The sequence below is a fragment of the Asparagus officinalis genome, chromosome 4, assembly GCF_001876935.1.
Source record: "Asparagus officinalis chromosome 4, Aspof.V1, whole genome shotgun sequence".
Taxonomy (NCBI): domain Eukaryota; kingdom Viridiplantae; phylum Streptophyta; class Magnoliopsida; order Asparagales; family Asparagaceae; genus Asparagus; species Asparagus officinalis.
The window spans coordinates 1773567-1793152 of record NC_033797.1 but is presented as its reverse complement, the minus strand read 5'-3'; the positions used below and the strand labels follow the sequence as shown (position 1 = coordinate 1793152).

General features: G+C 35.2%; 1 protein-coding gene across 1 annotated transcript; it reads right to left on the bottom strand.

Moving 5' to 3' along the window:
- On the bottom strand, nt 8016-17261 carry LOC109836325 (tRNA (adenine(58)-N(1))-methyltransferase non-catalytic subunit trm6). Its single transcript, XM_020404186.1, has 12 exons — nt 17100-17261; nt 16864-17009; nt 16328-16448; nt 15638-15719; nt 15403-15473; nt 14226-14267; nt 12907-13031; nt 10703-10796; nt 10327-10578; nt 10134-10239; nt 8719-8805; nt 8016-8477 (listed from the first exon to the last, which is right to left on the bottom strand). The coding sequence occupies exons 1-12, from the start codon at nt 17201-17203 to the stop codon at nt 8373-8375; spliced, it is 1335 nt and encodes a 444-aa protein (XP_020259775.1). The 5' UTR covers nt 17204-17261; the 3' UTR covers nt 8016-8372.

The following is a 19586-nucleotide window of genomic DNA, read 5'->3' as shown; positions in this document are numbered from 1 at the left end:
AAGGTATGGACGCTAGTGGGCGAAGGATACAATTTTCAATCAATGGACACAATTTGTAAATGCATGAGGAGATTCCACCAACCGACGTGCACAAACTAATTAAAGCCAATCCTATTTTAATTTGCCCAAAAAAATGACGTACGTGGGTGTATACATGTACTATTAATTTGGGGGGTCGGATGGTTTCCCCCCTACAGGTGAAAATTAAACTACTATCTATTAATCGGTTTTTCTATAGAGTGTTCATGGGCATTCTATAAGAGAGGAGAGTGATAGAAAAAAATGAATAGCTCCTAGCTATAAAATACCACGGAGAAGAAAAAAAAAGCAAAAGGTTACAAGCTCAAATTCTAAGTAGCACGTGCGGAGAACCTGATACCTCCTGGGTATAAAATACTACGGAGAAGAAAAAAAAAGCAAAATATGGATGGCTCATCTAACCAACACTTTTTGGACCAATATTCATCTCCATCAAAAGATTCAAAAAACATTACGAGCCAAAAAGATGAGGAAAAAGGCAATAGACCCCTTAGGTTGTACAAATATTTTGACCTAGCGGATAGTGGCGGTGGAGGAATAAATTAAAGGAGATGATAATATAGCTTAATTAGTAACATGTACTAATACTAACTAAGAACTCGAGCGTCTATGTGCTTAATACAATAATCATGTTACAAATGATTATAGATGTCTATTCTATGCTATATATTAGAGAACATACAACCTCAATGATAATTGTCCTATCCAACCTGAGCCTAAGCAAGAGGACCCTCTTCCATTCAAGAAAATTCTAGATATTAGAGATTTTTTTTCGGTTTTAGTATCTTATATATCTTTCATATTTTGATATTACCCTCATATCATTGAAATTGCTATCCGAACCCTCAACTTAAGTTTCTCGTCTAAAATTAATCCCTCAAATAATTGAATTTGCTATTGGGTCCCTCAGTCCGTATAAGTTATTGTAAATCAGTCCCTTTAAATTGCTGCTTCTAAAGTGTGATTGGAAGGATTTTTTTTTTTTTAACCTGAGAAACAGGGAGGGGTGCCCTGTTCATTTAAATATACTGAAAAAGAGTTTATAAGAGGAGAATACATCATCTCTAGTTGGAGAAAAAACAGTGGGAGGAGTGAGTAGGGAGCGGACCATTGTCGTCACCTACCACACTAGACCTACTGCTTTCCTACAGCTAGAGAAAACAAAAAAAACCAAAAATTAAAACTACATTTCAGAGAGGGGGTTGAAACAGCTACAAAACTTTGATTAAAAACTGAATAATGCTAGACGCAGCTAGCAGCTGACCAAAAAGGGAGCATCTTCACCAAAAGGTTCTACTTCCTGCTGGGACTAGAGGCGCAGGTTCTTAGTTGCTAGAGAAATTATCTCCAGCATCACCAGGGGTGTTCTTCTTGGCTAACTCCTGAAAGCCGAGGTTGAGGGATGCCCTTCGAAGCCTCCTCGTCGTCCTATCGTCTGTTGTACCTGACCATAGAATTAAAAATCTCGCAATATTAGAAGCAATTGAAAGCGAGATGGGCTGAATATCCTTGAAAATTAGAGAATTTCTACTGAACCAGATCCACCAACAAAAACATGGCAATAGAATCTTCCATATGGCTTTAGTATCTGAGCAAATATTAGGAACTTTGTGAAGCAGCAACAATTCTTCCATGTTCGTAGGCCAGCTGTTAGCTGGGAAGAGGGGGAGAAGGGAGTTCCAAACATCGCGAGCAAATGAGCAGTGGATAAATAAGTGATCGTGAGTTTCTGTTTCCCGATGACAGAAAGGACAGCTTGGATCACCGATCCATCCTTTTTTTATCAAATTATCTCTTGTATTCAGCTTCCTTTTAGAAATAATCCAGGGATGGACTTTTACCTTTAAGGGAATGTTGGATTTCCAAATCGTGTTGAAGAACTGGGATTTTTGACCCCCTGAAGAAACAAATGTGTAAAAGGATTTTACAGTGAAAGTGCCCGAAGAAAGAAGGGGCCACCGCAAATCATCCAGCTCAGATAAACCACCTGGATTTAAATGCTCTAAGAAAGAGTTAAGTTGGATAATGTCTGCCCTTTCATTAGGGGAAATGCCCCTTCTAATTAAGGGATGTCAATTCCATGAATTATTGAGCCATCTTCCTTGTGAACCAATGCTGCAGTTTTTTGAGAGGGCTAACTTATATGCATGTAGGAAGAGGCTGCTAAGAGTATTTGCCGAAGACCATTTATCATGCCAAAAACTGCCAGTGTTACCATCTCCAACATTCCATCTGGCAATGTTAAAGAATGTGGATTGAATGGAGAAAAGATCCTAAAAAAATCTTGAAGATGACATCTTCGGTTGGTGAGCAAAAGGATTTGCTCCATTTTTAGAATAAATGGAGAAAAACACTTTACTAAATAAGGATGTTCTGTCGAAAATTTTTCATATCCATTTTGAGAGGAGGGCTGAATTAAAAGAGGGGATATCAATCACCCCAAGCCCTCCTTCTTCCTTAGACTTACAAACTGTTCCCCAGTTGACAAGACATTTTGATCTAGAGAAACTGTGACTGCCATTCCAGAAGAAATTCCTTCTGATTTTATCTATGGCCTTGATGACCCATATCGGCAGCTTAAAGAAAGACATATAGTAGAGAGGGATGGAGGAGAGAACAGAGTTCAGGAGAGTTAATCTACCTCCAATGGAGAGAGCTTTGTTTTTCCATAAAGATAGCTTCTTTTTGAATGATTCTAGGAGAGGTTGCCACTCTCTTTTTGATAGAGAACCTCTTTTTAGGGGAAGTCCCAGGTAAGGGAAAGGGAGGGAACCGACAGAACAGCTGAGAATCTCTGCCATAGAGTTGCCTTTATGAGGGGTTTTGCCAAGATAGAAGAGGTTGGTTTTCTGGGGATTTGCACAAAGCCCCGAAATGCTTGCAAAGATGGAGAGAATGGTCTTGAGAGTAACCATATCAGAGGGGATTGCCCTAGAGAAGATGATTGTGTCATCCGCAAATTGAATGGTTCTAATGGAATTGAGATTCCCTCTCAAATTGAGGTTAGAAAGGTCTCCTGAAGCTGCGCTGCACTTGAGCATCTGACTAAGAACATCCACCACTAGCAAAAAAAGAAGGGGGGAGAGAGGATCGCCTTGTTTGAGACCCCTATAACATTTGAAATAGGAGGTAGGGGAACCGTTAACCAGGACAGCTGATTTAGACGAAGAGATGATATGATGTATCCAGAAACACCACTTGGGGCTAAAACCTCTAGCTTCAAGAAGGGAAAGAAGAAACGACCAGTTAACACAGTCAAAAGCCTTATAAAAGTCAACTTTAATGGCACAAACTTCTTTTTTTCCCAGAAGAACAGTAGTTGATCATTTCATGACCTAAAAGAAAAGAGTCCAGAGAAGATTTGCCTGATTGGAAAGCCGATTGAGAGTTGTCGATGAGAAGGTGGAGGACTTTCCTAAGCCTGTTTGCTAGGATTTTGGAAAAGATCTTGCATGAACTGTTAATCAGGCTTATCGGCCGAAAATCTTTGGGGGAGTTAGCATCATCCTTTTTGGGAATGAGACAAATATGAGAATAATTAATATTATGGAGAGATTGGGGTGAGAAAATAAGCCTTGAATGATCTCGATGACATCAGATTTAATTACAGGCCAAAACTTTTGATAAAACAGAATAGGCAGACCGTCAGGTCCAGGAGATTTATCGGGGTGAAGCCCAAAAACAGCATCAGTGATTTCCTGTGGAGAGAATGGGAGATCAAGGGAAGATAGATCTATGTGATGTTGAGGGTATAAAAGGTTCCAGTTGGGTCTCAGGCTGGAGACTGGGGGATTGCTGAAGAGGTTAGAGAAGAAAGTAAGAAAAGATTTTTTTTAATGTCACTATCTGAGGAGATGAAAGAGTCATTGATAAGGAGGTGAGGAATGAAATTTTTTCTGCGGTGGTAGGATGCAACTTTAAGAAAGAAAGATATATTATTGTCTCCTTCTTTCAACCACTGAATACGGGATCTTTGCTTCCATTTGATTTCTTCAGCATTAGCAAGAGAAAGAACCTGTTCCTTTAAATCGGATCTAAGTTGTAATTCAATGGAGGATAGGTTCCTAGACTCTTCGCTAATATTTAGAGAATGGATTTGAGCCATAAGGTTAGAAAGAAGTTGAGGAAGGGATCCAAAACAGTACCTTTTCCACTATTTGATTCTTTTTTTTATGAGTTTAAGCTTGAAAGGAAGGGACATATGGCGCTCTCCCCTCGAAGAGAAAGAAGACCAGCTGGATTCTATGAAGGAGTGAAAGGAGGGGATAGATAGCCGCATCTTTTCAAATCTGAAGGGGGGGGACGACAGGGGAGTTGGTGTCCAGCATAATTGGACAGTGATCTAAACATTGGGCTGGATAAGCATACTGTACCACGAGAGGAAAGTTAGCTTCAAAGTCCAACGAGACAAAAAATCTGTCCAATCTGGCTAAAGATGGGGGGATCTATGGTTGGATCAGGTGAATTTCCTCCCACTTAGAGGGAGGTCGATAAGATGGACAGAGTCGATGAGACGCTGGAAAGATTTAATGTCTCTAAGGGAGCTAGGGAGACCACTTCTTTCTTCTGAACTTAAGGTCATGTTAAAATCACCAAAAACAACCCACGGCAAAGCATGGGAGCTTCTAATCCTCTCAATTTCCCACCAGCATACCTCCCTCTCAGAAGGATCACAAGGAGCATATATGGAAGTTACTACGAAACTCCAATTTGAGGGTTTATGAGTTAGGGTGGCCGAAACAGAGAAAATGTCAGAGGACGAGGAGGAGTAGGAAAAAATGTCCTCGTTCCATCCCAGGAGGATAATCAAGAGATACCCATGATGAAATGAAATTTCCCCCCAAGGATTTAAGAAAAGAAGGGCTAGGGGCTGAGATTTTAGATTCCTGCAGACCAACCAAATTGACTTTGGCAAGGGAAAGGCACTCCCTAACCAACCTCCGCTTAGCAGGATTATTTAACCCACGAACATTACAAGATCCAATACGCATGGATACCGATGGATGGCAACTTTGAAAGAAAAAAGGGGGCTCAAAGAGGAAGGGCCTCTAGAGACATCCTATTTTGGATCTCTATCAAACCTGACCGATCCACCGGTTCGAGGATACCACAGTTCACAGAGATCTCCTCCAATAATTCCAGATCAGATGAAGGGATAGGAGGAGTGGATACAGAGGAAGAGGATTTCGGTTTAGAAGTACCTGAATACTTACCTTTCTTTAGCATGGCAAGATGTTTCCTGAAGGGCAGGTGCAAAGGGTGGCTGCTTGAAGCTTTCTTCTTGGCCGGCTTGGGCTTTCTCCTTGTAGTTTCGAATCCTGGGGGAATATCGGAGGAAGAGGCAATGTCCTTGGAGTCTGAAGAGCTGATCTGGATGGCTATATCTTCTTTAGGAGATAGAGATGGAGCGTCTACCAGGTGGGGAAAGGCTGCTTTGAGAGTGGACCAGGAGTCTTTAGAGATGTCGATCGTGATGCCTTCCTCTTTGCGGACAAAAGCTTCAAAAAGATCACGATCTCTGCCTTTCTCTGCTGGCAAAGGGTCACCAACCACTCTCAGTTTGACCGAACCTTCCAAGATGTGGACACCATTGTCTGATTCATACCTAATGATTACTTCTTGGGGGATTTCGGAGTGATCCCTAACATGCAGCATTGCTTTACAAGCTAGGGCTTCTTTTTTGAGCATAACATCATCGGAGAAGGCGATAACATCTCCTATGAATTAATTAGATTATAACAGTAAAAAAAGAGAAAAGCACATATTAAATACTCATTCTTATTTATGCATAGTTTATGTGTTTTTTCTCTTGCTAACTTCCTTTATTTTCTTCTCATTCACTCATCTTTCATATTTGTTTAATCTTTGATACTCAACATACATAATTGCAATTCTAATCCAGAAGGCCCCAAAATAAAACGTAAGCTTGTTGGTTTTTATTTATTTTAATTAATTTACATTCATTCTCCTCTCACACACACACACACATATAGCTCACGGATATGTTTTGTATTTTGTGTTTTTATTTTTTTTCTTTTATATATTTTTATTAATAAAATCTTATTTACGTTCAATAATGTCTCAAGAGATTAAATGATTTGACAATTTTATCAATTGAATATTAAAGCTTGAATATAAAATCTAATTAGTAATTTGCATCTCAAAAAGCTAGAAAATTAAATTTTATATAAAATTTATTTTTTAAAAACTAATATTTTTTTTAATGTTAAGGCCCTAAATATTTTTCTCTGCCTAGAGCCTCAAAAATGCTTGAGAAGGCCCTGCTATGTCCACAAGAATGTTTGAAATGAACTCCGAGTCATTGAGAATCCCCTACATAAGAAAGCTCGTGATTCCTCGGTTAGCAGCTGTTAAGGTTTTTTACATCATCTGTTTCTAACGCATTCACCTTTAAACGTTAGTGTGTTTGTATGAGGCTTCTGTGTACGGCGTCTCTCTTGCAATGTTGTAATCCTAACATTCATCAAATCAAAGCTTAATAAAATCCAATGAATTATTATGCTTTGACGTTACTTTTTTCCCCCTCCCTAAATTCAAATTCTCATGAATAACAAGTTGTGTTATATAAGTTCCCAAAAAATAAATAAAAGAAGAAAAACTAAATAACTTCGGGAAAAGGTCTAAAGATCTTTTCAGTAAATGCATCTTATTTCATGATCACTTCTCTCAACAAAATTCATGCGCAGTTAAATCGATATCCCTCTCTGTGTATGAGGGACAGCAAGTACATGAATTTTTTACATGCATTTTTCTTGCATTCTTTGAGTATCCATACATAAACATTTGTTGATGTAAAGAACATTCTCTATTTCTCGCATCCTTTTCAGTTTTCAAGTTTAAAAAAAAAAGTATGCCTCTGATGACGAATTGTGTTAATTTATTTGTATGTCATAATCTCTCGTAATGTATCTGGATAGAAATTTAAATTACTTATTCTCTTATCCAAATATTGGTTTATTCCAATATTTATTTGCTCAATTCAACATATTTGAATCTAGATCTCCGAAGCACACATTTATTAGAACAATAATTATTTGCATAATTCCGAAGGCATATGACAATTTGATCGCTGCAATTGAACGATTAAAGTTCTGGGTTTTCCTCCTCTCTATCCGAGAATCGTGGAGCATAATACAATTACATGTTGAACAGATGAGCTTATTTTGTATTATCTTGTACTATACCCATATTATTATCTGAAATATAATAATTTGCGACAACGTTGCTATAACGAAGTCTTTATCCCAAGTATTTAGGATTAGCTATTTGAACTATATAAAAAAGATAAATAAGAAAAAAAGTTTAAACAGGAATCTAGACATAAATTGAGTTCTACCTATTTTAGGATCAAGATCGGATTCAGAGCCAAATTAGTGCTTAGCATTAGAAAAAATATTTAACAGCAGATTCTGCGAACCAAATCTCACCTTTCTGCAGCCTTAACCATCTTCATTTTAAAAACAGTCATATGCAGAAATCAAAACACAGCAAGCTGCGGTCTTTTTGAAGGAGAACTCATACTCTCCGATTTCTACCGACAGAGACTCTAGGTCTCGACTGAAATAGATCAGACCAGCATTGGAAATGTTCTCAGTTATTAGCAAACTATGAATAAAACAAGATACAGGAATTAATTCTCCAATTTACGTAAGAGACAAATTTGAAATAACTAATAAGATTTGAGGGACTTAATATCTTTTTCCCTGATTGGAGGGGCTCATTTCAAAATATTAAAGATGTAAGCGACCATCATTGGAAAATTTTCATAAAAAATAATACAAATTAACAATGGCTTATTGGATCTAGCCATTCGGTCAAGATAAAATCTATGCATCCAAATGTTTCTTGCAAGTAATGACAAAATTAGTACAAATTGCAACAATTGCCATAAACCCTTGAGAAATTCACAGTAAGGAACCCCATAAATTCCACAGCCATAATGTGGGGTGGGAAAGGAATAAAACATACCAATTTTGGGCTCGTAATCTACAAAATATGTTGATTACATAAATACGAATTGCAATAACAAAACCTTACAGCACTTAAAATGATTAATCCACAATACATGGTTATAGAAAAAGATACATTTACTCTTCAGGACCAAGCTACAAGTTACCTGTATAAATAACTAATACAAAATGGGATACATTTATCCGTGATGAGTATGATAGGTTATGATTGAAGGAGAGGCCCCTAGAGCTGATTAGTAGATGACTGGTGATGATGCACGATTAAATCCATAAGTATAATCTTATATATAAAATAAAAAAAATTACAGAAAGGAAAGCCAATGATGAAGCATTTGACTTGTGTCAGTTTCCATTGCAAGAATCGGTGCCAGAGATCTTAGTTCCACTTAAAATGTAACCACCAAATCCACTCATTTGCATATGTGGATGAGTGCGCGATGGAAGAACCTACAACATTAGCATCCATTAAATGACCTACAATAAGAGATACTGACTGCCATCATACGTACACTAGTTAAATGGATATGATAAACATGCATCTGATAAATACGATAAATGGAAAACATTGCTGACCTACTTTATTACAACTCAGTGATTTCAAATACACTACTATCTATCTAAATACAATGCGAAAAAATCAAAATCTTAATATCCATCATCACTACTGATAGAGAAATAAAGAAAGCACCTGGTATTCCCGAAGCCATGGCTCAGAAATTTGCAAGTTTATAGCCATTTTTGAAGTCTGTAGCTTGTGCATACATGTTGCAAGGGGCTGCACATTTTGTCACCCAGTGATACGTCAATAAACCAGACAAGAAAACAGAAATTCTTTACCAAGGGCATAAGGTTATTTTATTACATCAGAAGAAAGATGATGATCATATTATTTTATTTTGCTTTAGAGTATAAAATAATTGAAAGTGTCCATCACACAATAACTGAAATCCAACAAGTCCTTGGTGATTATATAGTTGTTGTGCTCAGAAGCCAATCAGTGATGGTTTAGTATTCATAAGGTGTTCTCCAAGTCTCGTATGAATCTATGTTGCCAAACATGCGGAATACTTCACCCACAGTAACTAATTTTTTTCATTTTCAATTGTTATAATTAAATAGTAAAGGATTATTTTGCATTCTCCTGTAAAAAATGAACAAAATTTACAAAATTCGGTCTCATGATGTGATTTATCCTATTGTGAACTTATACTGCATTTTCCCCCTGTTTTGACCGAGTGCAACTGTTATGGACCTGAGACAACATAACACCCAAATTGTTATATTTTCAAAGTCAGTCAGCCTAAACATTGAACCAGAAGAGTAATCTTCGAAGGCTCACATAAGCTATTACAAATCTATCCAGTACAAATTGGAAACTAGAGAAGGTGTCCTATATAAATATCATAGGACAAAGCTCCAATATAACAAAGAACCAATATATGGTTGGATATTTTCTTATATAAATATCATAGGACAAAGCTCCAATATAACAAAGAACCAATATATGGTTGGATATTTTCTTCATAATTAACTAAAGTAACAATGCCAATATAACAAAGAACCAATATATGGTTGGATATTTTCTTCATAATTAACTAAAGTAACAATGTTCAGATAAATTACTTATAAACATTAGCACTTTCAATATTGAGTTTTGTACTGGTAAATCATGGTCCTGAATGCATAAAAAAGAGTATCACCAAAAGAAATCAATACATTTATGACAACCGAATTCCAAGGTTACTAATTTGGTCCACAGTGATCAATTTTATTGAACAAATAATCTTTAATTGTAGCTGTACTCATAGTTTGTCCACATATTATCTAAATTATCAAACAAATATGTGCACTGGATATCAATCGGAAACTGTCCATGTATAAGTCCTATATATTTTAATCTACAAACTCCATAGAAGCCTCAAGACTATTTGAGTGGTACTTGAACCCATCAAAATGTTAAAATGCAATTTGCTACGAGTATTCACATTGGAAAAACAATGGTGTCTTGTCACCGCAGACATGCATGTTATTTAGATCGTGCAATTTTCTGAACTTATAGCAAAAGGAGATTGTAGTTCCCAACTTGAGGTTGACATAACACACCTGAAGGTACTGATGATAAATTGCAAAAGGTGCGGAATATGATAAAAGTGGTAGCAAATCTTCAATTATACTCCCCACATCCATTTCTGGTGCAGCAACTATCAAGCTGCGAGATGAAAAGCAAAAAAAATGCAGCACTGTAACAATCAGACAATAAAATCTTGTTTAAAGATACTTTATCCCAATTTTCTACCTAGTAAAGCCTTTCTCTTTCCATGATTTTATGTCTTCTGATGATGCCTGCCTTCCTGCAGGTACTGGTTTTTGCACTAAGGAAGAAGTGTTCTGATGTGTGTCATCAACTCCATCAGAAGAGCATGGCAGTAAGGACGCATTACAGGCATTATAATGCAGTTCTAAAGACTGGACATTCGGGTCCTTTTCAAAGGAAACAGCGCCATTGTTTTGAGATAGAGAAAATACAGAAAATGGTGCTTGAAGAATCCTGCATCAATAAGCATCAGTACTTCAATAAGTAGACTGCAGTAAATACATATCCTCGTTTCTGTATAATTTTCCTCTTCGATTGTTATGCAGTTAGAGCATGTAAAAGGGATGCTGGACTGTACCTGCGGCATACTTCATTACTGAAATTGAATATCCTCACTATATCAAGGGAGGGTGGCTTCGTTCCAAAATAGGTACTGCACACATGACCTGAACCTGCCAAGTAAAAGACATAGTCAACATAATTTTCCAGTAATATCTCAATATCAAAACATAGACACAAAATTCTATGTAATGAAAGAATGAATTTTAATTTTTTGGCATATATAAGCCTAATACATTTTATAGGTTTGCGGATCAAAGCTATCATAGTAACTAAATTACATAACAGGTTTATTCATATATAGCAGCTCATAAACACTCAATGCTCTACATGAAGCCCATCTTCCAATGGTTAGGGAGGGCTGTAATTAGTATTGGTCTATTAAGATCAACATGTTGGACCAGTGAGGTTAACTTGAACACTGTTTGCTATTATGATGAGAAGTTTGAGGGAAGGAAATGCATGCTCACCAACTAAGCAACTGAATGATCTAAGTAAACAACTGAATGATCTAAGTAAACATGTCGATGACCACTAGCAACAGGCTTTTTATAAATTTAGCTCTCATTTATTTTATATTAGAAAATTAGTACTTGCATATCGAAGAACTATATTGGATCCTTTGAAATATCATAGATAACATTGTTATTCTAACTATTTAGTCTTTTTCTTACAACCATCATAATGTAGTTTTACATATTAGCTGGTTGGTATATGAATGACATGTTCTGAACACAGATTTCAATAAGCCATTATCCGAAAAATCCATACAATTGTTTACAATTCCAAAATTGATGCTGGACAGGATGAAGTTGAAACAAGTATGCATGTGAAAACACACTTACGCATGCACATATGCATACACCAGAACTTGAATGAGCATACGCAGACACATCCTACCTACTAAACTACATAAGTATACATATGGCTAGCGCTTTAGAGTCTCCAAAGACGAATGAAGTTTGTTCCAACGGTCCAACCTAAGTTGCATGGAAATGGGTACGGGTACATGTACCGGTAGGGGTGCAGGTAACACGCGCACGCGCGCACACACGCACACTATATATATAGAGAGAAGCTCCTATAAACTTAAGTGGATAGGAGCACTTGTCCACCAAATTTTTATCCCTTCATTATGCTTTGAGATTTGTGCTACACATCAATGCTATCTTTGATATTTGTGTCTTCATTTGTATTATATGCTAGCACAAATCTCAATGCAAAATCAATGGATAGAAAAGTTGGTAGACAAAGGACTCCTATCCACTTAAGTTTATAGGAGCTTTACTCTCTCTCTCTCTCTCGATATATATATATATATATATATATATATATATATACCGGTACGGCTGCGGGTACAGGTACGAGACACGGCAAATCTGTAAAATGTAGGGTACGGGGACATGGCTACATATATATATTGAAATTAATAATTTACATGACATCATTATTTTTTTTCAATTCATGTGTTATTAGAATTAACATTCATATCACATTTGTAAGAATTCTCATTATTTTGATTATTACAAATTAGAAATTGGTCAATTTTGAACTACACACCCAAATGATCTTTTAAAATTATAGTTTTGAACTTTGAGTATGGCCTAAAACGAACCCTACTCGTGTCTAATGAGATTCAAGAAATGGATGTGTAGAGTAAGATATATGTCCAAGAAGTGTATAACAAGCGTTTTAAACTAAATGATATATCATATAAATGGGGACATGTCTGAATAAATGAATGCATATACCCAAGGAGTGTCCATGAAGTTTCGGTACGGATACATATTCGGTATGGGTACGGCTTCATGATAGAAGTACCCAGGCAACAGAAATTCCAACCTACCTGAGACCAAGTTGGACCAACCTTATGTGACAACACTCTCTCTTGACCTAGACATTGAGAATCTATAAGGATTAAGGAATTGTGTATTAAAGATCTTTAAGATGTTCATCGAATGGCCCCATTTGTCCTCATTAAACAATCAATTTATTTTGCAACTATTGGAAAAAGGGTAGGACTTTATGTACATGTTTCATGATGTGTAGATCAAGATGAATGGTGTGGAGTCTCTGTACAGGTGTGTCCACAATGTAGTTTCACACGTGGGAGTAAATATCTATCCTCGTCAGGGGAAAGCATAAAGTGATTTCTTACAAACAAAACAATTGGTCCTGCCTTTCCTAAATCCTAATTTTGTGAGAAAAAACATACAAAGTTACCTCCAAGACGTTCTGCTACAGCCCCGGCAAGCATACCACCAACCATATCCACAACAAGGACATCTGAATATGCACCGATATTACCCATTGAAAGCAAAAGAGACAGGGTGTCTACTCGGAGAAACCTGTGAATAATGCAACGAAAAATGACATCAATTCTATGTATACCCTACATGAACGTATCAAATTAACTGCAGAATGATACTGAAAGACAGATTAGCAGTAGAACGAGAAGTAAATCCAATTACATGTGAAAGATTTTAATCAGAAGCTAAAGCCAACAAAACTCCTACTCTAACCTTTAAATTTAAAACGTTCACTTACTTCACATTATTTAAACACGTAATAGCCACACTGTTATATGTAGCATATGTTCAACTCAGTCCATGCCTGAATGCTCTGGATTATATTTAATGTTGTGTACAAATAATTAAATGTTTCATAAACCGCTCAAGAACAACATGGGAGTTGGGAGCCATTACAAGATAGGATGTTGTCAGTATGTCATATGTAAGAAGGTATGTAGCTATGCTTAGCTAACTTGCCTATTTGGTTGTGTAATAGTTCTATAATATTTGTCCCATAACCACAACCAGTGTGACTAACGAACATATAACAAAACAAACTATAACAAAACAAAATGACTTTCCACGCACGATAATGAGAATCACAGTATGATCTATCATAGCAAACTATGGATAACAATGAGAATCACAGAATTATCTATCATAGTGTATTGAATCCAAAAAGAAATCTGCATAAAAGAGGGGGAAATCAAGACACAAGAAGATGGCTGCGTACATCTCTTTAAACACAATTATATACTGAGCTACAATATGAAATCCTTTCATGAATCTATAATTTCAATGAAACATTATATAGTTCATATATTTTTTAAGGAATTAATTAGTAAAATTTAGTCGATAAAGGTTTCATACTTAGTTAATCAATTTTAAACAAATTAAAATTTTTAATTTAAGCAAATCAAATAAGGACTCTTGAATATAATTGAATTCTAATTCAAAATTATTAAAAGAACACAGGACTAACTTGGGTAGATTAATTTTATTGGATTTTTAACATAAACACTGGTACCTTTAACTAAAAGAGATATCTTAACAGAAAATATTTTGGTCGAAATTAATAAAAGAAGATATACAATGAAATATCATGTCATTATAGTATATTTAACATAATAACCACAGTACAAGAAACATATATAGTAATGGTTTAATCAACACTTTAAAAAAACATCTCCAAGATATCACAAATCACAATTTCTAGTGGAAAATAACAAAGCTGATTTGAATTATAATTACCCAATTCGAGTTGGATACTTCTTGAAATATGCTTCACATATACTGCACAAGGAAAAGGAGGACATAAATATTTCAGTAAGTAACAAATGGATATCTTGCAGTAGAATGGAAGCTATATCTAATAAAAACAAACTAAAGAATAATGACACTGAAAAAACAAAAAATAAATGGAAGCACCTAATTAGCATGATATTAGGATTTTGAAGAAGAAAGTAATAAAGATGTTTAAATTAGGATTTAGGAGTGTAAACAACAATATGGTTATATCATAACCATTAATGGAAGGATAGTACCAGACACATAAGCTTGACAAAGAAATTGACACTCCCAACTTAACGCATTTATTAAATATGCTTGAAGAAAAATATAAAGTTTTGAGATGGAGGCATGAGAAGAAAACCTGTCATGCGATCCAACATGGGCTTTTTTTACCTCCTAGCTTAGCGATTAAAGTAGGGTTGTAAACAGTACGAAAAAAACCTGGTAACCTGATCCAATTCTGTGTTATAGGATTGGAGTCAAGTCTGAAGCTTGGGACTTGGGCACCTCTCATATTGAGTTCAAATTAAAGTCTGAATGGAATTGGATTCGGATATTTTAAAACATAATTTTATCCGAATTCAAAAACCAAATCCAACCTGACATCACATGAGCATATAACAAATACAGCCTAAACAAGAAGGAGCTGAATTCAAGCCTGAGTTCAATTGTTTTTTTTTCCAGGCCAGATTGATTCAGATACAATTCACATCTGATGAGATACTTTCTTGTTGAATTTGGACTTAGATTTACACAGATCAAATGAGAAACCAAATCATTTACATTCCTCAACCCAAGCCCTTCTGATTCTGTTGTATTTTGTCATATGATGTACCATACTACATAGAAAGTACTTAGACGAAGCTTTTTTTACCGAAGAGTGATCTCCTAGTACATGGATAGTGATCTCCTAGTACATGGATTCGACAGTGATCTCTATAATGGAGACCACTACATCCTACAAGCAACTATCAACTGAATGTTTAAGCTAATTATACTAGGTAATAGAAGGTTGCTAGAGAAGAAGATAAGTGCAGTGCAGGTATTTTACATCATAAACATGCAAAACTTCAAAAATATGTGACTTGATTAGATGATAAACAAAAGAATATAAAAGGTATTATGAATTATCCTTTACCTTCGAGCAAAAGGACGCCTCAAAAGAACCTTAGGTGCATATTTTTTTTGTTTCTTAAGTTTGTATTTCTCCTGCAAAAAGATCCAATCATAAGCACAGTTATACAACGATTGCCTGAAAATGGCAAATTCAGGTGGTTATAGGGTGAGGTTGGCCAGTGGAGGGTTCCAGGTCAAAGACCAAGGTCCTTCATTTGTTCAGGGAGGAAAAAGGGGAGAAAAAAAAAAGAACTCACTTGTGAAAATGCTGTTTTCTTTCCAAATGTCGAGCTGTTAGCTATAAGAGCATCCACAATTTCATCTCCGGTTGCACCTTCGCTACAATAATTAAAATTCGTGAAGAAATTTTCTTATTAATCTAAAAGCTAACATGTAGTATGGGCTCTTTTGATATCCTTTAAAAAAGTAAGCTTCAAAAAATCTTTTTTAATGTAAAATACTACTCATATTTGTGAAAATCCTTTAGACCGTAAGAAGTGCATGTTGTCTATCAAGTGCAAGCATGTCTTAAGAACAGAATGAGTAAGCATTCACCACTAAGATGCAATTAAAAGAGTTCACTGCTTATATATGTTTCAGGCTTTCTAGGTGCCATGAGAGGTAACCTCTGCATGATAACTAGGCATTTTATACTGAGAAGGCAAGCAAATGAGTCATACAGATATCCGCACTGCAAAAAGATGCCTTTTAAAGTTGACACTGTGAATGATGATAACCAAAAGAGCGAGTTATATTGAATGTCTGGGACATTATTTCATGAAAATAAGCATAAAACAGTAAGTAAGTAGGGGAAGACAGACATTGTGGTAGGAGGTCAAATATGTAAGCAATCATAAACTTGACGATCCAAGTATTTTGCTAAATATGAAGTGTACATACATCCATACTTGAGAAAGTAAAATTAATAAGATAGAAGATCAACTAACCACCGCATTGCATCAATATCTTCTCGAGAAAGACTTTGTGCTGTATTATTGTCAAGTAGCTCACGATTATCCTTGGCCTCATCCTTAGATTGCCAATCATCTTTCTCTAGATCCCGAGTAGCTATTCACAATGAGGGCAATACAAGTATTTCAAACAACAACAAAGATTAATGACAGATAATCCAAAACAAAACTAATACTCTTTGAAAGGAGATTGGCATGGTGAACACTTAGAAATGGGTTTTATAAAAAGCATAAAAAATACCACTTTCCCCACCAAAAAATATCCTAAACACTATTATTTGTTGAACAATTTGCTACTTTGTAGTCAAATATAGAAATGTGTTTAGATATTCAAATCGGCAAATATCAATCCTAATTTGATTCTATCAACAACATATTTCTTCCATGTTTTTGCGCAGTACCCTTATTTTATTATATCTATCAATTAGCATGTGCATGACAATAAAAAGCCAATAATTTGGATGCCCCGTTATTACTAATCCTTCCAATCTGCGAACACAACCAACACTCACCATCAGAGGACGAGGACGACGACGAAGGAACGCAGAGGGCGAGATGGGGAGCACCGTCGGTTCCGGTCTCGAGGCGAAACGAGGAGCCAAAAGGGCGCCCGATCAAAGGATTTAAAGAGCACTTCTTGTTCCCAATCTTAATGGACCTGCGAAAATCCATGGTTATAGGATCAGTAAAACCTAGGGTTTGTTTGCTAGGGTTTAGGAATAGGAGAGAGAGAGGATGAGCAGAGTACGCGTTGGGAGAGAGGCAGGCGAGACAGAGGCGGTCGCCATCGTTGATGTCGAGAAGGACGCTGCATCCCTCCCACGTGATCCTCGAGTTGGACTCCGTCGCCATGGCTCTCTGATTTCGCCGGAGATAATAAAATTTAAAATTTTAAATAAAAAAAATAGGGTTTTGGGTTTTAGGGCTTTTTAAGCTTTTTATTTATTAGACTAGACTAGACTTGATTGGACACCCGTGAGGGTTCAGAGGGGGCGGGCAAGAGATTAGAGAAAACTTTAAAAATAATTTGTCTAATTTGAAGATTTTGCAAAAAAATAATGTTAGGGCACAAAATATCATGTATGATCCACTAGCACTATAGAGAGTGTGGGGGTATGATTGAGAGTGTGGTTAAAGGTGTGCCGCTAGTGGGACTCTTTATATCTTCTATTATGCAAATAGGAGAAATTTCTTCTGAATATTTTTATTAACTTACTATTTAAACATACCACAAATGGCATTTTAAACATAACTAAGTTATATTTCAAAATCGAACTATGTTGGGTTTAACAATAAATTTAACAAACACCAAAGATTAAAACGCTAAAATTAGCTCATCAATTGCCACAATGAAAAAATCCTATGATATTTGAATTGATGCAAAATAGCACTTATATACCCTATTATTTCAACTACTTCTCACTTATATACCCAAACTTTTATTTGGTAGCAAAAAAAAACACCCTAAAGTTTTTTTAAACTTGCACTCATATACTCTCACTTTTTTTTACGGCACTTAAATAACCTAATATTTTTACAATTAGCACTTAAATGTTCTAAAATTCTTAAAACTTGCACATAAATACCCTCAATTATGCAAACTTGAGAGCATTTAACTATAAATTTTAAAATTTTTAAGGTATTTAAGTGTCTGGTTTAAAAACTTTAGGATATGTAAATACAAGTTTTAATAACTTTAGGATATATAAGTGCTACCAAAATCAAGTGAGGACATATGAGTGCAAGTTTAAAAACCTTTAGAGTGTTTTCTTGCTATCACATACAAGTAATGATATATAAGTGAAAAAGTAGATGAAACAATAGGTATACAAATGCTATTTAGCCTCAATTCAAATTTCCTAGGATTTTCCAGTGTGGCATTTGGCAAACTAATTTTAGCATTTTAATATTTGGTTTTTGTTACTTTTATTGTTAAACCCAACATAATTCGATGCTGAAATATCTTTATCGTTATCTTTATCTTTACAACTATAAAAGAGGATTGCTATGTTAAAACTTTTGATTTCCTTTTATACCGTCTCAATTTTAATAATCCCCAATACCTATAAGTATTAAACGTTGTGTGGTTCTAATGACTATTAAGTTCCATTGAAATTATGTTTATGGTTAAGCACTAATTATCATGTTAGTTATCTTGTGAGGACTTTTTGGGTTCCCATGAAATTGTATTTTGGGTTAAGCACTTATTTTTTATTTTGTTTTACATAATCACTATTCAGCTCGAAAATATAGTGAGGCATCTGCAATAATATGATGAAGGATAATGTTTTAGAGCAACTAACCAAAATTATATTATGCAAAGACCTCTTTACGCATGTAGAAAGACCCAATTTTCATCTTGATTAAGTTAAATATCAGAAATGTTTGGTCAATATTTTCTTCAAGTTCTTTGTTTAGAAGAATAAAGAACTTGCTTGTAGTTATACCATAGAACTGTGCCTAATATTGTACAAATTATATACAATGTGCTAATGTAGTAGCTAATTATTTTGATTTGGACTCCCACAAAAGGAGAAAATAAAATAAACACTAAAGAGAAACTTCTATTAAAAAAATATAGGAGGATGAATAATCAAATTATTTGAAGAGATGAAGAGTCAATAGGAAAGCTTAATTACAAGATATTGAGGGTTAAATAAAAACGATGTGTACCCAATTTAGCAATATAAGAAATTAGATAATGTTAAAATATCCTTAAATTTATAATCTAAAGCAAACCACTACGTAAAAACTATAGAGTTTCGACCATAAGGATACTCAATCTCTTTGGTAGTCATTTTCTTTATAGGAAATTTATGTTGAGATTATATTAGAGTGGATCTCTAAAACTTTGATGTTTTGAGATAACCCCTAAAACTTATTGTTAAATTATAAATTTAACATTAAAAACTAATTTAATAACAAATACTCATCTGTAGATTTATCATGCATCACGTGCAATGCATGTATGACATACTAGTAACTTAAAAATGCCATTTGTGGTATGTTTAATAGTAAATTCATAAAAATATTCAAAAGAGCTTTCTCTCATTTGCATAACAAAAGATATAAAAGTACAAATTTTAAAATTTTTAGGATATATAATTGCCGCTAAAAACAAGTGAAGATATACAAGTGCAATATACGAGAAACCATAAGGTATTCAACTGTTAATTAGCATATTATAACGCTATGCTCCTGGTGTTGTAAAGATTAGATACATTGTTAAATGGGT

What these genes read in the sequence shown, in the direction of transcription:
- LOC109836325 (XM_020404186.1), bottom strand. Translation starts at nt 17,203, where the DNA reads ATGGCGACGGAGTCCAACTCGAGGATCACGTGGGAGGGATGCAGCGTC. An exon ending in GCCTGCCTCTCTCCCAACGC is followed by an intron (nt 17,010 to 17,099) that starts GTACTCTGCTCA and finishes GGATTTTCGCAG; the next exon opens with GTCCATTAAGATTGGGAACA. An exon ending in GATATTGATGCAATGCGGTG is followed by an intron (nt 15,720 to 16,327) that starts GTTAGTTGATCT and finishes TAATTATTGTAG; the next exon opens with CGAAGGTGCAACCGGAGATG.